Source organism: Seriola lalandi, unplaced genomic scaffold (assembly GCF_002814215.2).
Source record: "Seriola lalandi dorsalis isolate HSWRI2012SDOR001 ecotype SW California unplaced genomic scaffold, Sedor1 jcf7180002054887, whole genome shotgun sequence".
In the NCBI taxonomy this organism is placed as follows: Eukaryota; Metazoa; Chordata; class Actinopteri; order Carangiformes; family Carangidae; genus Seriola; species Seriola lalandi.
The window spans coordinates 1,218,014-1,237,300 of NW_019525439.1; the positions used below are offsets into that span (position 1 = coordinate 1,218,014).

Consider the following 19,287-nt stretch of genomic DNA (forward strand, 5'->3'; position numbering starts at 1 on the left):
CCCCCCACACACACACACACACACACACATTCTCCCTCCTCTTCTCCTTCAACAACATCCCCATTCAAGTGCATCAGCTCCAGGCATCCTCCCTCCCTCTCTCTCTCTCTCCCTCCCTCCCTCCCCCCGCCGTTCACTAGTAGCCTAAGCACATAAAAAATACATCAAACACAGCCGTCCGCCCAAGGCCTCGTCACACGCAAAATCATCTCTCCCTCCATCTCTCTCTAAAAAATAAAATGAAAAACACAAGTTACAAAAGACAACTACAGAGGACACTGATAGAAGGAGAGATAGAATGAACTCGGAGGACTGAGGGTCATCTGTGAGGCCTCCTGAGGGAAGAAAGATTATTGTAATGTTAACACCAGCCACCCTCCCTCCCTTTGACACACACACACACACACACACACATACACATGAAAAGAGTAAAAAAAGGAGCATGACTTACCTTGTGCATAATAAGACCTTGTTTGAATTGTACACAGCCTCCAGCGCCATGACCCACTTCCCTCAGTTCAGCTCCACATCTGCTCCAGCACCAGTCTCGGCTGTGACAGTGGCCGAGGGCGGCCAGCAGCACCCATGGGCTACTCTTGTCAGATCCTTGGTGCTGAGATGCACAGAGACTGTAAAGAGAGGCCTGCTGGACCTCAAGCTCACAGCCAGTGCTCTTACAAAATCAGCCAAATCAGCCAAGACGTGCTAAATTGAACCACTAATCCAGCACGAGGGGTCGCTTTGCACACTAATTATACACTTTTATTTTAGGCATAGATGTGAGTAGACATACACGTACAGTGCATACGTCATGACACAAGCGAACACACCCTTGGGTGCTACAGCTCATGTTTCTCTTCAATTATTCCACCCTCTGCCCTCTCTCCTCCTCATAATCTGAATAAAGCCAGATCCGTGTCCTCTAGATATTTAGAAGCTGGGCCTCAATGCCAAAACATGTAACCTTCCTCCTTTTCCAAGTGTGGAGTGAAATGGGGGTGGGGGGATGGCTTTATTGTGTTGACCTTGTAATTCCCTCTTGGAGGTTAAACAAAGTTGTGAAATTCACTTTGGAGTAGTGGGTATGCTGTTGATGCAGAGAGATAGGGACTGCCAAAGCTGAATTTTCTCCCCAACTTGCAAAGACATAATAATTCCTATTAAATTCTAATTAGAGACGATCTCTTGACCCTGCAAACACAGCCTTGGGATTTGAAGTAGTCTTTATCCCGATTAATTGCATTGTAATGGCTCAAAAGTAATGATAGATTTAGCTCCGCAACAAATTCTGTCAAATTGCTCCTCTGCGTGAAGCCTCTTGGCCCTTACAGATTTTTCAGAAATCCAGCCATGTGCTCCAGACTTTCCACTCTGACAAACAAACGCAACAGAACCTCGTTGACAAAGGTAAAAATGTAATCACTGCTTTAACTCCACCAGGATTAAGGCTGTCTGCCTGCAGGTACAACAGCTCGCCATAAGCAGGGCCCCACCATGGGGTTCATTCCAGACCCTCCTGGCGTTGGCCCCTAATGATGTGTAATGGGGCCTCCTGCGCCCGTTCCTAACCCCGGGACCTCCTCCTAATCACCGTGGCTACTAATGAGATGGAGAGACATGAAAGGCCTCGTTAGAAGACCCTCCCTTTAATGTCGGCCTATTATTAGCCACTTACCAAATCATTAGTCTCTAAACTGCAATTATACTTCAAACCTGGAAGAAAAAGTGAAATAAAGAGTCAAAGGAAGTGTGAGGATTTTCAGGAAAGGACAGGTGGAGAAGTGGAGTTTTTAATTTAACATTCCCCTGTGAGGTGGAATCTGTTTAAGTGGATTTAATTGTTTAAAAGATTCCCCACCCGTCAAATAGTCTAGTTTTCTTTTCACAAACAACCACACACGGAAGTCATCTTTAGTCTTTTGTACTGGTTTCACACAGCCTCTGTTGTGAGCAGTAGTGGGATTACTGTAGAGGAAATGAATGGTAGTCCAGGATGAGATGAGGACAGTCTTCCCCACAAGAGGCCTGGCGAGTACATACAGTACATTTAGGGAAGGGTAGTGTCCAAGAGTGGTTAGGGAAACAGAAAGTATGTTAATGCAATTTCTATATACCAAGAAGCAACAAATTATAACAGCGCAAATAATGTTTGCAACTCATTTCCTCCCTACATAAAAGTATTCTGACACACTGACATGTTGTTTTTTTCCAGAAACACATTGAAATAATGTAAATCCTACAAATGACATTAGCAACTTATCCAGCCTTAGACCCACCTTTCCAGTTTTAGATCCAACACTGAACTAAACAGCTAAACAGAAATATTGTCCATGCAAATGTGTAATATTGTAGTTAATGAAAACCCACTTCATCCCAATAAAGAAAAAAATACAAATAGTGATTTCTAACAGCTGCATCACCATCTACTTGCAAGATCCCGAATGCCTTAAAGTCTATTAATAGGGTTATAAGGTTAGAAGTTGGAAGCTTCTTATAATAAGGGGTTTTATCTAATTTGACATGCCAAATTTCATCGGATACATCTGTAACCCCATATCATTTCCAATTAAATCCTCAGCATGACGAGAACAGTGAGGTTTTTGACAGTGCTGTTGTGCATTCAGCTGTCCGCTCATATGCAAGCTGCGTCTCTGTATCTCAAGCTTTACAGATGGCCTCATCCATTTGCTGTACTTTATGTAAAACCGCTCGACGTATTGTTCAAATTGTTTCTTGTGTGTTTTAAATTCCCTCCAAGCTAAACAAGTTCATGTATTGTTCATTTGAGTAAAAAGATATTTAAAAAAATAATTACTCGACTTTCAGGTTGAGTTATCATATAGACAAAACCGTGTGATTTTAATTGCCCTTTTAATTGTATGACTACCTGATTGAAGCCCATTGTGACACAACACTCCCCGGCCACATAATTTCACAACAGGAATTTAAGCCACGTAAAGGAAATAACACGCTGAATACGTATCATTTGTTTTAAACCTGTTTACTGTAACCGCTGTGTGACTGGCAACATCCAGCCCGAGCAGGGCAGACAGAAGCAGACAGAGCAATGTCTTAAAATACACTTTTATTTACACTGTAAAACAAATACATTTAAATCATCATATAAAAAAACCCTAATTATTAAAAACCAAAAAAAAAAAAAAACCCATTCCTATTTACACAATAAAACTATTTAAATGGACAAACATAAAATCAGTTTAAGTTGAGTAAGATGTGACAGATCAACGCTGCTAATGGAGTGTGTGTAAGACAAAGTTCACCAAGTAAAACATGAAAAGATGCTTCACTGGTGTTCTTTAGTTTGCCATTTTAAGGCAATGTAAACATGTAAACACACACATGACCATATATAATTTCCAAGTGTCACTGGCTGGGGAAATAGCTGGATGTGGCTCCTAAATTCTGGCCCTTACCAGCTTAGCTGTAGATTATCATTGACTTAGTGTACTGCATCCTCAGTGGTCCAGGAAGTTGAAGATGCTCCTCTGGAGGCCTTTAGTCTGTCCAGCAGTTCTGTTCTCCCCACAGACCCTCTTGGCTGCTGGGTTCACAGCCTCCACCTGCCTCCTCTTCTTCATCATCTGAGGATCATACACATGCAAAGTTAAAGCCTTTTTCACAAAACACACAAAAACAATCTGACGAAGAAATCAGACAAAATCACTCAGTGCAGGTTGAAATTGAAAGATCATTCTCTGTCCAGTCGCTCTGTTAAATTACCAGCTGTATAACCTGCCATATCACTTTCAAAAATAGCAGTAAAATGAAGTTTTAACTCTATTTTTTTACTTGCAGCTCTTTCAATGAAGGATGTTCAGAAAAACTGTCAAGCAACACACTTTTTTTCTTGCCATCTCTACATAATAGGATCTAACAGGAGCAGTGGGCTTTGGCGCCACCTAGTGTCATATTTAGAATACATCAGACACAATAAATTCACCCATCACATTCACATGACTATCACACTGAAGTCTCTCTATGAGGTTTGTTTTTGTGCTTATTTTAGCACAGCAACATCTTGCAGGAGCGACACAAACAGACAGTCGGCAGAGGGAATTTTCATCAGGAGGATTAAAGTATAGCAGTTAAATTAAACAATGGTTCTTGAAATAAAATTCTAGGACTTTTTTTGTTTTAAAATGACTAAACGATGACTTGATTATCAAAGTAGTTGCTCCAAAAAGATTCTTCCTTTGACCTTAAGTGAGAAGTTCACAACAAAAGAGTTAAGCTTTACTTCTAACCAACTTCTTGATGAGTTATTACAACATAAACACTCCATGGAACAGCCCACTTCTGTTGTTGGTTACTGTTTTCTGTGAACTGTTCTCGGTTTGGACCACACGTCGTCATTTATCTGCCTGAGAACATCTGTTTTCCTGTGTGTTACCATTTCTATACTTTCAGTCGTGTCACTTGCCTGGTTCTGAGGAGCCTTTGAGGTGGCGTTGTCCTTCTCAGGAGAGAGAGTCTGAAACAAGAATCCACGGCTGTTTCTGGGCGCCAAAGGATTCCCCTCTGAGATTGAAGCCAGTTTCTGCAGGACGGAGTGAGGCTGACTCAGTAGTGAACCTCTCCTCACCTGGAAGAAATCAATAAATCATACATCTTACATTGACTTTGTTCAGATCAAAGACATTCAGTAATGACCTATGCTGATTAATCATATGAAGCCAATCAACAACATACACTCACACCTCTCATTCTGCAGCATTTTGGAGCCTTTTCATTTGAGGTTTTTATTTAGGAACATTAAGTACAGGACAGAAAATCTATTTTATAGTCTCTCAGCCACAGTGTCCTGTCCCTCACAGCTGCAAACAAGCCTCTCACTTACAGAATCAGGCTCGCCACAGTGTTACACCCTTAGCACAAATTCCAAATGATGAAAGTAAATAGTAGCTGTAGCGACCTGAGTGAAAAATTATATTTTATCAGAATAAAAGCCAGAAAAAATGGCCTCAGGCAACAAGTGATGAAGTAATACTATCTTTATAAAGTCATATGCCTCCCGCTCGCAAAAACAAAACAAGTTACACAAGAGTTACCTTTCACATTAAAAGCTTTTTGCAATCGGACTCCAGAGTAAAGCAAAGCAATGAAATGAGAAATTCCTTATAAGCAGTTGTACAAATGAATGATAGAAACCAAGAATGGCAGCATTTAAAGCAAATAAAATCAAAGTCCACTTTTAAAATAACAAGCAGTTTCTGCCTCTCACATCGACAGTGACTTACCTGTAAGGGCTGTGAGGGTCTCTGGAAGGGATTGAGAGCCGATGATGTCTTCTGTTCTGGCTGTGGTGCCACGGGGGGCTCTGCTTTAAAAATTGTGGAAATCAATTAGTGAAATAATCTGAGGGAAAAGAGACCCCTCTAGTCAAATCACCTGATCTTTATTCACTCATGTACAGCATTGTTTTCTTTGCTTTGAAATGTGTTGCATGATTATTATTAATCAGAAACTCTGATTAATGATTAAAAAAAAAGGCACATTCATGTCTTTAGTTAACTTGTACAGAGCGGTGCAAATAACTAAAACACTCTTTAAAACTGATAAATGAGCCAACTTTGTCGTCTGTATCTGAAGATATGAAGTTATCAGTATCTGAACCTCCTGAATATCACATGTAGCCACCCAGTTTATCCGTTTTGCTTTCTCCTGGGAAAACAAGAATGTCACAGATATCCAGACACAAACTGTGAAATTAACTTGACATTTAGCAGTGACAGAATTGGCAGCAGTTTCCTGTCTGTGTCTGGTTTAGTTTAGTTTGCTGGGAAAAGCAATTTATGTATTTTTTTGATTCTGGGAACACAAAAATGCCAGAACATTCCAGAAACAAACTCTGAAGTAACATGACATTTAGCAATGCCAGTACTGGCAGCAGTTTCCTGTTTGTGTCCGGTGTAGTCTACTTGTGCCAGTGTTTTGGCACAATCTGCGTGTGTGCAACTCTGCGTTCTTTCCACAGGGCTGCAGCAAATCAGCTGAAGTTTTGACCCTCTCAACTGATCAAAAAGATCACAAACCAAATCTCTGGATTATCGCTAAGATGAGACCCTTTCTCTCTGGTAAGAATCTGTTAATGTAATAAAATGTAACACCACGTTGACTGACATTAGTAATAAGAAGAGTTTCCGTTACCTAACTTGTTAAAACATTCTGCAGCCAGGATTTTAACTGGAACTAAAATAAAACAAGATAATAGTATATTTCACAAATCCTTGGGACCCTGCTTTGGCTTTCAATTGAGTTCATTTTAAATTTCTTACAACTTTTAAAGCCTCAGTGGCCTGACTTAAGTCACAGCACTGACTTTTCAACCCTTGTTCCCTGAAATCCTCAAGTGATTCCCTTCTGGTTGTTCCTGGGTCCAGAGTTTAAAAGTGATCGTGTTTTTTGCTGTCAGCTATAGAAGGCTATTTCTGTAGCTATCCTGGACCAAAACATTGTCTGGGTGTTTTGAGGGCCACGGGATTCTTCTTGTGAGGCCTCGTATCAAACCGACCTTTTCTCTGCAGAGTCTTGGCAGTCAGTTTCTTGGCCAGCTTCATGAAATGACTGTCTTCCTCTCCAATCCTCTCATCGTCTGCATCCAGATCTTCCCCTTTCTTGGCTTTCTGTTCGGACTGTGAGAGGAGACACACAGAAAGGAATGAAGACAAAACAACAACAACACCCCCTTGACGTCCCGCAGCTTGATTTTGGCATGTTTTCCCCTTACTGGGCGAAATGGCTTTTAAAACTGTAGTGAATTTACAAAATGTAGTAATTTGAAATCACTAAAGTCAATAGTGCAAATGTATTTCTTTTTTTAAATGAATGGTTCCTCAAGTATCTGTGTGCAGGACTCTTAATATTCACAAACACAAATTAACAAACAGTGCGACATACTTGTTCTCTGAGCCACTGTTCTCTCTCCAGTCTCTCTTTCCTCCTCTGGATCTCACTCTGGTCGACATCTTCGTCTTCCTCCTCCTGTTCCTCACCCTCTGCTCCCGTCCTCTCCATGTTGAAACCATCATCTGGAGGAAAGATTCAAGAAGAAACTCTAAATGACCGAATGCAATGACACAGAGACGTTTTATTTCCAGACTTTTAGACATATTTTTCATTAGTTTATTATCTTATTATAGTTAACTATTTGGTTTGTATTTATTATGTATTATTAATAATTCCATATAATTTTTTTTGCTCAGAGCCTTTCATTGTTTTGTGATTTACAATGATTTTCTTTCTTTTTCTGTCTCTTTGTGTGTGTGTGTGTGTGTCTCTCTCAGTGTGTGTGTGTGTGTGTTGATCTGTGTGGCAAGCAGTTAAATACAATAAATTTGTACTGAGTTTGAAATCAATTAATATGTAAAATACAAATGCAAAAAAACATGTAAAACTTTAAATAGCTAAGAATCTGAGGTGTACAACAGAAATATGTCATCCTTAAACAACTACTGTCATAAATCCAACCAAATTCAAAATGAATTGGAGCACATGGTATCTAAGGGTATTTATTCCCTCATCCCGTAAACTCACCAATGTTTTTCCAGCGGAAGCGACGAGCTCGTCCCGGGCCGTCGGAGTGCAGGTCGCCATCAGCGAGGTAGCGCTCCTGGTAGAGCCTCAGACGACGCTTGTCATCATCCATTATCTGCTTCCTGTAAAAACAACAGATGCATTTTAAAACTTTCATCTGCCAGTTTAAAAACAATTACGCATATAAATAATCCAGACACAGGTTTTCCCTTGAAGACTTCCTCTTTGGTTTAGAGCAACAGTAGAGGAAAACTGGAACAAGCTTATCAACAGTGGCGTCCTTTGTACTTGCATTAGTGAATCTTTGCCAAAAGATAGAAGCGTATTTCAGCTATGAGGAGAATAACTACCACAGTTCACTGAATTATACTGAAATTAGATGACAAACGTGGTGTAAAAGCAGCCTCTACTTACATGTGGATCTTGTTGACCTGGTCCTGCAGCTCTTCATCTGAGGGAAGCTCTTCAAGAAGCTCATCTTCCTCGTATTCGCTCCCTCTGTCATCGTCCTCGTCGTCGCTGCCCATGTCACTCCCCGACAGCTCAGCCTCTGATTCCAGGTAGTCAGTCAGACGCCTGTGAACAAGATGCAAGAAGTGAATAAAAACCTGTGCTGCAGTGTGGATTATTTCTACAGTGGAAATTTAATTCTGCAGTGTTACATGAAGGGTGTTTGATTTGATTTACTTACATTTTCTTCTTTTTCTTGACCCGGTGTGGCGCAAACACACCCTGCATCTCTTCCTCCTCTACATCATTGAGCTCTTCCTCACCAGCTTCAGACTCCTCCCCTCCATCTTGGTGCTCCTCGTTCTCCTCCACACCATCTTCATCATTGTCCTCCTATAAAGCCACAATTTTTGTCAGTTGCATTAGAAACCAAATCATAACAAGGACATTAATGTGCATGTGTGTTTGTGTTTTCAGACTTTACCTTCTCACTCTCTACATCTGACAGGAGCCGGAACTCGCAGTCCTCTTCCTCCTCCTCCTCCTCATCCTGCTGCTGCTCTTCCTCCTCTTTCTTCTTTTTACTTTATAGAGAGAAATCACTATGAGAATTTTATATTGCATTTCAATATTCCTCTAATCCTTTATCAAAAGGAATTGAGGCAATGAGTAAAAAAAGAAACGAGAGCAGTTTCATTAAGAATCACAAAAGGAAAACTTTTACAGATGGGTTACATATCCACAGAACAATGAACAATCAAATCCCAAATGATTACTGATGTCAGATTTGATCAGATTTTTGTACTGTACCTTTCTTGTGCTGGTGAAGTTGTGTGAGCAGAACCTAAAATCGATGACAAAGAAACAAATCTAAATAAATATTGTGAAACTGGAAAGAAAACAACTTAAAACTGATGCTCTGAATATTTTAAAACCACAAATGTGTATGAAGCTGTAAAGGACTTAAAAACAGAAAGCCCAACATGTTGAGATGTTTCCAGTTTTAACAACCAGTCTGAAGGTGGATTTAGTGCAGTGGAGGCTACTTTACCTGAGATTCTTTAAAATTAAATATGGTACATGTTAATTCTGTAAATGTGCTCCCCTAGACAACACCCTCCTTTACCTGGACTAGGAAATTTTCCCGAGCACAGCCCCAGCAGCTGATCCATGGTGTTGTCAGACTCTTCATCCTGTCCTCCCTCTTTACTCTTGTCGGTTTCTGTCAGCTCCTCTCTTGCTTGTGTTGGTGGAAACGCACCAGAGCACAACCCAAGCAGCTCATCCTCCTGTGTTGATCCGAGGCCTCCGCCCCGACTGGAGCCGCTCTCTGCTGTCCCGAAAACACCCGAGCACAACCCTAACAGCTCCCCCATGTTGGCATCCATTGCATTTTCATCCAGGCTGTCCAGGATTAACTGTCTCTTGTGGGAGCGAGGCACACCGGGGCGAGGCCCCACGTTAAGGAAGCCGTCCGCATCGAGTAACTGGGAATGGGCGTCGTCCTCCAAGGAGAAGCGACCTTGGGAGTCTCCTCCCAGGCCAGGGCCAGAAGCCACTCCACCCAGCGGCCCTGAGTCAGCACCTGGGGATGGAGGTGCGTAGAGGTCTTGGGAGTCCTCAACAGGGAGGCAGAGAGAGGGCTCGGAGAGTTTTCCTGAACTCTGATGGGGGAAAAAAAGAGAAGAAACATTAAGACACAATTCTGAAGCAAAGAATATGGTACAAATGCTGTAAGAAGCATCTTCATTTAATTTTCTGTGTATTGTAGTTGCATTCCCTTATTTTTATCTAATGTAATCCTGCTTATCTTTCCTTCTGTTTTTATGAGCTTCTTGCCTCACCTACACAAGCTCATTTATTTTTAACTCAAGGGAATGCGAGTATGTAGGTGTAAGTGCGTCAATATATTTGCATTGAAATGTCTGTGTGCATATCATATCTTTTATGATGATTTTATTTTTTTAATGAGTAAACAAATAAATTGTGACACTTAAATTGTGTAGCCCTTTATAAAAAATGTACTTTCTGTGTGCCTTATAATACTGGCTGAAGTGACCACATTTGTTTAACCCTGGTTTGGGTGAATTCAAACCCCTGATGATATCATTTTAATCCCCTAAGGTATTAAACAAACTGAAAAACCTTTTATCTTACCTTCGAGGCCGAGCCGAGGAAGCTGGGCCTGAAGAGGCAGGGAGAAGGGGAGCGGAACATGGAGGAGTTGGAGACACCTCTTCCTGTGGAGCGCTGATGATTGACAGGCTGGTAAGAGGTAATCATCGATCCTGCGAGCTCAAAGCTGCTGTTGTGGCTGTTGTCCTTCACCAGGGACAGAGAGTCGTCCTCTTCTGGAGACGAGAGCGATGAGAGAGTGACAAGATGAGGAGGAGTGTGAATAAAATCACTGTGTTCAAAGAATTTTCTGTCATCAATAGTCAATAATAACTATACATTAGTCTGTTTTGAGTGTATAAAGTGAAGATTAACAGAACTGAGTTCCCTCGCTCTACTCACCCATTTTATTACTGCTGTCCTGCCCAGAGGGACCAGACCTTCTTACACCATCGCTAAAATGGAAAATAGTACATGTGAAGCTACACCACATAGAGAATATATAACGTAAACATGCAGGCAAGGCGATAAAAGCCACGCTCACAATTTATCAATTAAGGCAGTTTTATCAGTAACATTTTAAAAAGGTGCATGCACATACACACAACCACAAACTCCAAACACACTCACCCAGTGCGAGAGCAGGAGTTGCCGGGGAACAGCATGAGTGTGCCATCTGTGTTAACAAGGTCAGGAGTCGGCGAGGGTCCAGTCAGTGCCACGGGAGAAGGGCTCCTGATACTCTGAGCTACACTGCCTTCCTCCTCTTCTGCCTCATCCTCCTTTCCTTCCTCCCCACCTCCCAGTAGGTCGTCTACACCCTGGGAGAAAAGAAGATCGGACTTGACGTGAGTACAATCAGACAAAAGCACAAATCTGTATCAAGTAATTTGATCGTCTCAGAACAGCGAGAATCAAACACATCATCTCACCTCTTCTTCATCTGACTCATCTGTCAGTTCTTCCTCCTCCTCTTCTTCCTCTCCACAGTTTTCATTGTCAAGGCGAATCAGCTCGGCCCTGCGCACCCGCTCCTCCTTTCTCCGTTGGGCCATGGCGAGTTGCAGACGCTGCTTCAGAGTCAGCAGCTTCTCTCCTAGACAAAAGAGCAGAGGAGGTTTGTGAGGTAAGGAGAAAATGCATCTCAATTTCCCAGTCAAAGCTTGTGTACCCTCCTGTCCATATTAGTTGATCTGGACCATCCCTCCTTTGTTTTAAAAAGGGGATCAACAATCTGGTTCCCCATGTCTTAGGACCAGTTTAAATCCTGGCCTTTAAGTACATGTCACACATGTATCCTTACCAGGTTTGGTGGGCACTGGCTCATCTGCCCCCTCCTTAACAGTGACAGCAACCGACTCCATGTGCAACTCTTCCTGGCCAGACGGGGTGCTGTCTTTGCGGATGATGTTGAGCTGCATTGTGCGCTCTCCTTGGGGCCTTACGGGGGCCTGGACATGACGAAGGTAACGCTCCCTCAGGGCCACCAAACCTGGTTGAAGAAGAGCGAGAATACCGAGGTTATTCAGACTCATGACACATTCTCATTCTTCATGTCTTGAAATCTTAAGAGAATCATGACTCACCAGGGTTGAGCTGTTGAGGCTCGAGCTGAACAAAGGCTCCATCGTCTGGACACAATTTAGCAACAGGTGGGGGGTGCAGTCCAAGCTCCTTCAGTCTGGCCAGTTTGTCCTTCTTGGGCTTGGTGGTTTGGTGAACTGAAGGCTCTGCTGCAGCTGAATCAGTGCTCCCACACTGAGCGGACACGGGCTCTTTTTGCAGGGCTTCAGAGTCAGACATTACTGCAGTCTGGCTTTGCTCTAAGGGGGCAGCAGAGGTTTCCTCCTCAGAGTCAGAAGCAGTTTTCACTACTACATCTGCTGTGACTGACTCCTGCAGACTCTCAGAGAGGTAAAGCATCGGACCACATTCCTGGTTGGAGTCTAGGCCTGCAGTTGCCTCTCCGGCCTGGTTGAGGCTATCCTTCTGTGGGGATGAGGTGGCGGCAGGATGTGGTAAGGGCTGGATCTGTGTGCATGGGTGAACCAGAGATGGAGAAGAGTCCTGCTCTGTGGATGGCTGTTGGGGCTCACTGGGTGGGTTTACAGGGGGTGGAGGAGGAGCTGATGGTGTCTCCAACATCATGGCAGAGTACTTTGTAGATCTGAAGAGAACAAGATTGGAATTAACTTGATTAAATTTTGAGTGAGTGTTTATGACACAGAAAGTGTGAAAATTGTTCATGCCAACTTAGACTTGTCCAACAACTAAATGCTGATGTTTCTAAGTAGCCATTCTATTATAAAAACTGATTTGACTGGTAAAATTGTGACAACAGATAGTAATTTTTGGTTAGTGTCTTTAGTTTCTGCCCTGGTGTATGTGCGTTATCTGTTATGTTTGTCTTTACTTCAACAGTGCCATGGCAGGACCGTCCGGCCTGGCTCTCTTCTTAAAGAACTGGTCAATGGTCTTGGGCTCAGGGATGTGGTAGGGCAGGCCGAGTGTGGACTCTACAAAGACAGAAGTACATGTCAAAGATGCAGTCTCGGTAGCATGGATGACATGAGACATCTCTTTTAAAATGTGAACCTTACATTTAATATTATGATCCAAAAATAAAAAATCTTCAGGTTTAATGGGCAAAACCAAATAAGAAAAAGTAGCACAGTTAACACACTGCAAAAAAGATAAAGAGACAATAGAAGTGTCTGTTGTAAACTGACCTCTGACCAGCCTCTGAGACTCACTGTGGAGTTGTTTCATTGCCTCTTTGCTGGCACGTGCAGCTTTCCTCTCCTGAAAACATCACATATGTTTACCACTTATTAGTATTTGGTATTAATTTCACAGTGTTTAGAATAAATTCGAGCTGTTTGGCACCGCATACCACACGCTGCGGTCTCTCTGGTGCCTCCTCATCATCTTCTTCGTCTTCATTCAAGAGAGGTTCCTGCAGAAATATTTAACACTGATTACACAATGGTCTGTCTAGACAACATCTGCAAAATCCCAGGCCTAACACTGTCTCAGTCTTCTCAACACATTTTTCAAAGACTTCTTTAACTTTAATAAATTCTGTTACAAGTATTTTGTTCAACAATCAGATGAGAACAGTTTAAGCCTTTTATATATAAACACAATGGTGGTTTTAATTCTAAAGAGAGAAAGAAAGAAAGAAAACAAACGATAACTTAAATCACAAGAAATAATGTTGAAAGTCTTGATTGAAGAATTCCAGTAGCAAATAGCCATCTTTTCTTACCTTATGTTTCTTCATCTTGTGCTTGACTGCAGCTCGGATGGCATCCAGAGACTCTTCTTCCTCTTCCTCCTCATCATCCAGACCAGTGTCAAACAGGTCTGTGTCACCCAGTGGACACCCACTGTCATTCAGAGACCGAGGCAGCGGTGTGTCCTGAGGAAATAGGTAAAGTTGTCTTCATATCATACAATAAAATCCATGTGTAGGAACACACATAAAAAAAAAAGCTCAGAAGCAGAAGAAAAAAGTACAGAGAGAAAAGACCAAGCTCCGCTTACCTCATTCATTTCAGAGAACCTCTCTTTCTTCTTCAGCTTTTCCACCGCTTTGCTACGTTTCTCCTTTTTCTCCCGATGCCTCTGGCTCTTCTCTCTCTTCTTCCGTTCCTTTGATTTCGCTTCCTTCTTCAACTCCTCCTGTTGCTCCTCCATTTCCCCACTTTTCTCTTGCTCAGGCTCACTGCTTTCGCTGTCAATCGGTGAACGGCTTATTCTCTTGCTCTTCAGCGGCCCTTTCTCTTGCCTCTCATCCTTCTCTTCTGCTTCTCCCGTCTCCATCTCCTCTCCGCTGGAAGCAGATAAGACCAGCGCTTGAGCCATGTGGACACTGTTCTCTGCAGCTGCCTCCTCTTCGCTGTCACTGTCTCTAATGGCATTACGGCGAGGTTTTCTGTGAGCCGTGATGTCTTCATCGGCATCAGAATCTGGAGGCGAAATAACAATTTAGAAACAGTCACATAGCACAAAGGTCATCATTATTTTTTGTGAAGAGAAATTATAATATAAGTATTCTTAATATCCCTGAATACGCACATATGCTCTCTAATTGCAGCATTTATTTTCATACACCTTTAAAAAAAATTATAGAAATGGCACAGGCAGATTTTGTCTTTAGTTGAATATTGTGGATCATAGGATACCATTCAAATTGTTATGTGACTGTTGTACTTATTGTAAACTTTTTGATTAAGTCGCCAATAAAACATCTCAACTGTATAATATAAATGAAACAAGTTTACTCAAATCTTACAGACATTAACCTGAATGGATCCCTCATTTAAACAGCCAACATGGTGCTGCCCTGTCTCAGGTTGAATCTGAATCATCATCAATTGTTGTGTTACTTTACCTGGAAGCTCCTCTCTTTTGTTGGTTGTCTCCGAGACCATCTCCTCTGCTGGAGAGCCCACCCCGCTGTCTGAATCACTCTCTGCTGCTGTTTGGGCCACAGCTGGGAGCTCATCAGCCTGGGTACAATAATCCAAAAACGTTTCAACCACCATGCGGAGTATTTTCTGTGATATGGGGGCACTGCACTGTACTTTGATATGGCTCCACAGTCAATGTAATACATTTATAATCTTCCAAAAGGCATAAACTCACAAATACAGGTTTTCATTTTGCAATTTGTAAATCTGTACTTTCAAGAAAGCCACGGGTATTGCGTATTGATTTCATGATAAAGGTAACTGACTGCAAAGGCTCACAGCTGTGAAACTCCGTATAATTACTCGGATACCAGAGTGTAGCATGTGTCTGTTTTTGTCACAAAACAGTCTTGAAAAGAGTATTGCTGTGTAAAGTTAACATGAAACATGGAGATCGATTGTCTGACTTTAGGGAGCCAGGTGGCTGTTAAGTTAGGTGGCGCCTTGCAATAAACTAAACAATACGCAAAGAAGTTAGCTAGCGCCATGGCGTCCTTTCACCGCTTGCAGTTAGCTAAATGTACAATTTCGTCAAAACAAACTTATCTGGCACAAGTCATTGATATCCGTGAATAGTCCCTTAGATTATAAGTAAGATTTTGACAGTGGTCAATGAAGTAAGATGCCTTACTAACATGTATTTACTCGATGTGACCAGGCCAAGTCGATAACCACCATCCCAGCTCGCTAAACCTAGCGAACTGGCTAACTGGCTAACGCTAACAATATCCGCAATGTGCAGCATTTCTTCGATTGAGAATACTTTTACGATAATTTATAACTAACAAGGACATGTGTTAGACTGATAATTTCACGTTAGATAGATACCCAAATTACTTGGTGATATCTGAAAGTATTTCCTTACCTGTTGTTGAGAAACGACCAGGCTCATCTTTGTCCGCCGACTAGTTTACGCTCTTTTATAAAAAGGAAGCCAGCGCAGAAAACGCTTTGACGAATCTCGGCAGCCACAACAGACGTCGACAACTAAATGTCTGCGTGGCAAAGGCTATTTTAGACTTTTAAAACACATTGAGAAAGTATTTTAGCCGCTCTGTTCCTCTTCCTCCCGCCTGTTCCTCACACATCGAATAGAAAATTTTGATCTTTCGCGCGCCGTGACAGCTGGTTAGCAGTTTTTCGTCACCGAGGTGTCAATCGCCCTCTTCTCGCTTTCCCATTGGTCCTTTGCGGCGATTTGCACCCGCCCAGTATGACGCCACAGCTGGTTGGGAGCATATTTTAAACACCGGGAGTGCTCGGGCAGGCGGGGCTGAGGGTTTCTCTGAATGAAAGTGAGGGTGATTTTTGGTTGTGTTGAAAAACTTGTCCGTCAGATTTTCAAATAAATGAACTAAGTCTGTTATACCAATGAAAAACTTGTTACACATTCATGCAAATCAGTGATAATAATAACAATTTACTGATATAATAACTACAATAATACAATACACAATGCCATGAGTTTCCCTTCAAGTACTTTTACTTTTAATACTTCTACTACATTTTATTACATTTTAATACTTCTACTTCATTTTATACTACATTTTATTTGTGATACTTGTGTATTTTACTTAAGAAAGATACTGATTTGCGGACTTTTATTTGTAATGAAGGATGTTTATTGATTCAGTGGTACAATAAGTACTACTCAGACGTCTTAGTTCAATTGAAATAGCAACACCACTAGTCTGTAACAAATAAAAGTGCATTAAAAAAAAGGAAAACCATTACAAATAGTTACATTTGACAAAACGAAAATAAGAAAAGAACGATAATAATAAAATAATTAAAAGAATCCAAGCTTTCAAAGTTTGTTGATATAACTGGGCAGTTCCTCTTGGGATATGCATATTTTTTTCTGTCTAAATCATGCATGCTGTGACTTCATTTACCTATTGTCAGGTGCCAAGGCCAACCCAAATATTAGAACACTACTGCTTTTCTCCAAACCTTTTTATTAATTCATACGCTTTACTTCACATGATTGTTGTCAGGTAACGTTTATATATTTGCATTCCCACCTTATTATATTTTCTTGTCTTATATCATAATGTATATTCATGATAAATGTCCATGATTAATTTTATTGTAGCCTGTTATTGTCCCGCTACTGACTGGGATCAGTGAAGTTTCATCTGCTTGTGCGGTAAAGAAAAATTACGCATGCGCACAGCGGGTTAAACGGCTTCTAACTGGCGCATGCGTTGTTACAAATCGTCAGAAGCAGCAGCAGCGGTAGCTCAGGTCAGTCGGTCCAGTCAGCAGTCATCCACGCATCTATCTATATTCCCTTTTCTTAAATTAGCCACTTTAAGCTTCGCGATACCGCCCCCAATTTCAGCGTCGGTACGGAGCCGCCAGGCCGGGACAGAGACGGAGAGAGAGGCCTCGGCCATGGAAGCGCTCGGACCCGGTAAGAGATTTAATAAAATAGAGAAGGAGCGAGCAGCAGCGGAGAGAGCGAGCCGTGTGTGAGGCGCGTGTGCGCAAATGCGTCGCTTCACTGGGGGCCGCGGCTGCAGCGAGGCCTCGACGCGCTGACGGGAAAACAAACCGAGGCCCAGCCCGTGTGTCTGTGTAAATATGTATGTGTGACTATATTTACATCGAGCAGAAGCCACGTTTCTTGTCTGTACTGAAAGAGTTTGTGTTTCTATCGTCGACTCAGTCGTGTCTGTGAGGTTTTATTTATCTGAAGCGCGCACAGCTCGTCGTGTCGGGGCTGGCATTGTGTGAGTGGGGATTTAACTAGGACCTTCCTTCTTCCTTCCTTCCGCGTCGTGGTGTGTTTACGTTGGTGTTTGTTCACGGTGTGTTTCTTCATGGCTACATAACTACCACCTGTTTTTATATCAAAAGACTACACATTGCCGTCGAAATCTGACAAAATATCGAATTTTCTATCAAACCGTGTAAATGTGAACTATCGCCGTCAGGAACGGCGCGACTCTTCAGGCTGCCACCGTCCAAGATGACAGCGATGGGTGGAAATACAAGATGAATGCCAATAAACCACATGTTACAGGCGTTAAATGAGCAGACGTGCTTATTTTTTGACTCGTAATTTACTGGTGTAATGCGAGGCTGTCATTGGTTTACACGCTTCTCCTTGGGCAGCAGCCATGCGCCTGTGAGAGCACAGCAGGGATGGATGGCGCTTTTATCGATCAGATCTGCAGTCCAGCTCCATATTATTCATCTCCTATATGATAACAAAGGCACTTATTTTGCAGCTGTGCAGTGACCCTAAGAGAAAGCACGCATAGGGAAGGCAGCCACACATCTGCACACAAGCGGTAGAATACATTTTTATTGTCACATGCAGCAAAATATGTTTACATTTTTTTTTTTCTCTCAAAGACGCGCTATTCTTTTTCTTCTGTGTGAAACGCGCCTTTTGATGAATGAGGAATTGAACGCATCTTGCAGAGTAAATCGCCATTTTTGCGACTGGGAGTAAACTGTTTATTTTTGTCCACACATCTCGCCCTCTAGCTCATGAAGGAATGTGTTGGCATTGGGAAAACATATGTATCATTTATTTAAGGAGTACATATATTTATTTGCAGCAACATTCAGATAAGTGTTACACAAATGCAAGAAGCTGTGTGAGGGTCTGAGACTGATTGGAGACAACAGTGTTGTACAAGCATCCACAGGTGTGTGGATTCATTGTCACACATAACCAGTGCGAGCCAGTAAGTTTTTAATTCAGCGACTCCTACATCACATTCAACTTGTACTTCTCAATGTTAAACCATACCATTGGGCCAAATTTCTTTATAGTAGTATTTGATGTTGTCTGCCTTTTTTATATGTCAAGTGTGGATGTAGAATCCCTATCACACCCATGATAAACACACACTGAAAATGTGGCCTCAGCAATAGGATTTTTTTTGTCGCCAGTGTAGGAGACTGGAAAAAAAATTGCAGGTGCAAAACAGGTTTGTAACATGGACTTTTAGATCGTTCAGAAAGTACAAGAAAACGTGTACATTTAGGCATCTAAGTTTAGAGGTACAAACATAAATGTTAGGTTTACAAAATGGAGATTACAGCTACTAAGCATCTTTTTTAAATGGCACTTTACCGAAATAATCTATATTACAGAAATCCTACTTTTGTTGCTATTTAGACAGTTTTATTTAGAGGTATGCGCTTTGAAACATAAGATCACAATAAGTTTCATCTCTAAAATCAGCCAAGTAGTAGCAGCCAAATCATACTAGGATGGTGCTGCATTGCGCCACAGCTGGATGTCCTGTCGTGCTATGGCTCAACATTAGAGCCCTCTCTGGTTCAGTTGTAGGGTATTTCTTCAGAAACATGCACTTTGTGGCTTTTGGCTTTGGTGTGGCTGGAATTATTTAAGCAGGGCTCCCAAAAGTTGTGTGTAATGATGTGATGTAGGTCTGAGGTGTCTTCACAAAGCAGCAGGTTTAATCTGTGTGGGGGTTTTCTTTGTTTCCAAATCTGTGAGGTCCATCTGTGAAAACGGTGTGTGTTCAGAAACAAACTGACGCAAATTAAAGGCTGGCACAAATACACTGATTGTCACAGGAAACGTATAAATGGAGGAGAGCAGTTTGCTTCCCAAAGATGAGTCCACTGAAGATGAGACATTTTAAGCTTGAGTGAGAAATTCACGATTTTCCCAAATAATATGGCTCAACTTCATATATTGGGGGGG

At 41.9% G+C, this 19,287-nt stretch overlaps 2 protein-coding genes across 6 annotated transcripts in view; one reads left to right on the plus strand and one right to left on the minus strand.

Annotated features, from left to right (window-relative positions):
* Window positions 1-2,985: 2,985 nt before the first annotated feature.
* Window positions 2,986-15,761, minus strand: clspn (claspin). 2 transcript variants are annotated; one of them, XM_023429013.2, is made up of 24 exons: window positions 15,460-15,761; window positions 14,516-14,633; window positions 13,666-14,090; window positions 13,388-13,540; window positions 13,013-13,075; window positions 12,849-12,921; window positions 12,533-12,635; window positions 11,706-12,286; window positions 11,423-11,611; window positions 11,052-11,215; window positions 10,750-10,940; window positions 10,522-10,574; window positions 10,162-10,355; window positions 9,131-9,668; window positions 8,815-8,848; window positions 8,489-8,588; window positions 8,246-8,397; window positions 7,969-8,130; window positions 7,555-7,676; window positions 6,919-7,049; window positions 6,533-6,653; window positions 5,259-5,341; window positions 4,442-4,603; window positions 2,986-3,602 (listed from the first exon to the last, which is right to left on the minus strand). In XM_023429013.2, exons 1-24 carry the CDS (start codon window positions 15,484-15,486, stop codon window positions 3,477-3,479), a joined length of 4,065 nt encoding a protein of 1,354 aa, XP_023284781.1. In that variant the 5' UTR covers window positions 15,487-15,761; the 3' UTR covers window positions 2,986-3,476. The 2 variants fall into 2 exon arrangements, with proteins under 2 accessions (XP_023284781.1, XP_023284782.1); XM_023429014.2 differs by having other exon boundaries at window positions 5,259-5,338; window positions 15,460-15,759.
* A 1,066-nt stretch (window positions 15,762-16,827) lies between these two features.
* ago4 (argonaute RISC component 4) overlaps window positions 16,828-19,287 on the plus strand; it is a 23,128-nt gene continuing 20,668 nt past the window's right edge. For all 4 annotated transcript variants that reach the window (XM_023429079.2, XM_023429081.2, XM_087180057.1 and 1 more), the window contains exon 1: window positions 16,828-17,010. In XM_023429079.2, the coding sequence (XP_023284847.1) occupies window positions 16,992-17,010 (19 nt within the window). In that variant the 5' untranslated portion in view covers window positions 16,828-16,991. The remainder of the gene's footprint in view (window positions 17,011-19,287) is intronic.